Source organism: Tupaia chinensis, unplaced genomic scaffold (assembly GCF_000334495.1).
Source record: "Tupaia chinensis unplaced genomic scaffold, TupChi_1.0 Scaffold000165_2, whole genome shotgun sequence".
In the NCBI taxonomy this organism is placed as follows: Eukaryota; Metazoa; Chordata; class Mammalia; order Scandentia; family Tupaiidae; genus Tupaia; species Tupaia belangeri.
In genome coordinates this window covers 4,004,928-4,007,291 of record NW_006159640.1, presented here as the reverse complement: position 1 = coordinate 4,007,291, position 2,364 = coordinate 4,004,928, and the positions used below count along the sequence as shown (strand labels likewise).

The 2,364-nt window shown below is 39.5% G+C and overlaps 1 protein-coding gene across 1 annotated transcript in view; it reads right to left on the bottom strand.

Annotated features, from left to right (window-relative positions):
• TEX11 (testis expressed 11) overlaps nt 1-1,898 on the bottom strand; it is a 514,378-nt gene extending 512,480 nt beyond the window's left edge. The window contains 1 exon segment of the mRNA XM_027770916.1: nt 1,848-1,898. Within this exon segment, the coding sequence (XP_027626717.1) occupies nt 1,848-1,884 (37 nt within the window). The 5' untranslated portion in view covers nt 1,885-1,898.
• Nucleotides 1,899-2,364: the final 466 nt, after the last annotated feature.

Sequence of the window (2,364 nt, the reverse complement as noted above, 5' to 3'; positions counted from 1 at the left end):
TCGACTACGTGGAAGTCCAGCGACATAGCCATTACGCTAACTGCTGGTTCCCTGGCTTTTCCACTTTTGCCCTCTCTCTCTGTCTCTCTCTGGTGAGTTAAAATAATAATAATATTAATAGGAGCCAGCAGGTGGCATAGTGGTTAAAGGCACTGGACTCCCACATAGCCGACCATGGTTCAAGTCCCAGACCTGGCAGCTTGCTTTCTCACCTTCCTTCTCTCTCTCTCACTCTGTCTCTCTCTGGTCAAATTAAAATAAATAAAATAAATGAAGTTCAATAAAATAATTCTTTAAATAAAAAAGAATTTTAATAATAATAATTAAATTAAATAATTATTCTTAAAAATAAAATAAAGTAATACAATCACAAGCATTAACAAAATATTGACCTAAATTTTTTAAATCATGTATGTGTAGCCACATTAGCTACAACATATCTCATTATTATTTAAATGTCTGTGTACCATAGGCCTAATCATTTCCCAAGAAAAAAAGGAAGTACCATAAACTCTCCACTATCTGGCAAGATGGAGGAATTTGGTATTCTAGTCAATCAAACTGCTTTTACTTATTAAGAGCCTATAAATATCAAATAAGGATTATTAATTTTTAAAAGAATTGAGATAAAATACAGCACACTTAAACCTAAAACAGGATATAAATTTTTTTTTTTTACCTTTTTTTTTTTTGGAGAAGTTTTTGCTATAGGGGGTGTGAACGCCAGACAGACAGAGACAGACATAGAGACAGAAAGTGAGAAATCACCCCCCTGAGGGGATGGTCACGCAACAATCCCTTCTCCATTCTCCTTTCAGGATCTTGGGCACGCACGCACGCACACGTGCCCAGAGTGAGTTTAAGCCACCGGGTCCAGGACTCGAACCACGGTCGAATAATGTAATGCATTACATTAACTGCTGGTCCCAAACAGGATATAATTTATTTTTCACTGACAGTTATGGAAAGGTACTTCAGGATGCTGCAGTAACTTTTTTCTCTTATTTTAGGTTTTTGCTATAGAGTGAGTGCATTTGACAGAAAGAGATAGAGACAGAAAGAAGGAAAGTGAGAAATCACCCCCCAGGGAGGATGGCCATGCCACATTCACTTCTCCCCCACTCTCTTCTTGGGATTTTGGGCACACACACACATACACCCAGCACGATTTTCAAGCCACCCAGTCCAGAACCTGAACCATGATTGGCCATGTGGGAGTCCAGCACCTTAAATACCAGGCTACCTGCTGGCTCCTCCTGCAAAAAAAGTTTTTAAATGTACTTGGAATGCAGTAGATTTCTATTTCAAATTAAACCAGTTTTATTTTCCATACCATAAAAATCCTAGAAAAACAAACTATGAATTTTGAATTATGTTTCCCTATACTAGCTCATAAAAGTTTCCCAATATCTTAAATATCTATGTTGTTTCTTTTTTTTTTTTTTGAGAGGTTTTGCCAAAGGGCGCGTGTGCTTGCCACAATGACAGAGAGAGACAAAGAGACAGAAAGCGAGAAATCACCCCCCAGGGGGGATGGCCACGCTGCAATCCCTTCTCCTCCATTCTCCTCTCGGGACCTTGGGCACGCACGCACACCCCCCAGGGGTGAGTTTAAGCCACCGGGTCCAGGACTCAAACTGCGGTTGACTACATGGGAGTCTAGCGATATAGCCATTACACTAACTGCTGGTCCCAAACATCTATGTTGTTTCTGATACATAAATGAGAACACCTGAAGGTATAGATACTCCAAAGACGCAAACATTAAAAACAAAATACATTTAAAAGATTTAAATAAGAGAGCAAACGGCTTGATATTTTCTTTACTACTACATTAAGCTATGTACCTTTAAAGTCCATGGAATGAAAGCCAACATTATCCATTTTAATTCTCTGGTTCGGGCCTATGAAATAAGAAAATAGTTTACTCGTTTGCATTTCTCGGTCAGTCAGTGGCGATGGTTAAGGCAGCTGGGTTCCACACAACTGACTGAAGTTCAAGTACCAGGATGGCAGATTGAAAAGCATGTAGGCCTGTGTCCAAAATCCTGGAAGGAGGGAGAATGGAGAAGAGATTGTGGCGTGGCCATTCCCTGATGGTGGGGGTGCCTTCTCACTTACTTTCTCTCTCTGTCTCTCTCCAGCGAGCACATGGGCCCTATAGCAAATTTTAAAAAGAAGAAGAAAAAGTATTTTACTTTTCTGTCCTTTATCCTCCAGTTTGTTTTTTCTTTCTTTCTTTCTTTCTTTCTTTCTTTCTTTCTTTCTTTCTCTCTCTCTTTCTCTCTCTCTTTCTCTCTCTCTTTCTCTCTCTCTCTCTCTCTCTCTCTTTCTCTCTTTCTTTCTTTCTTGAGATGTTTTGCT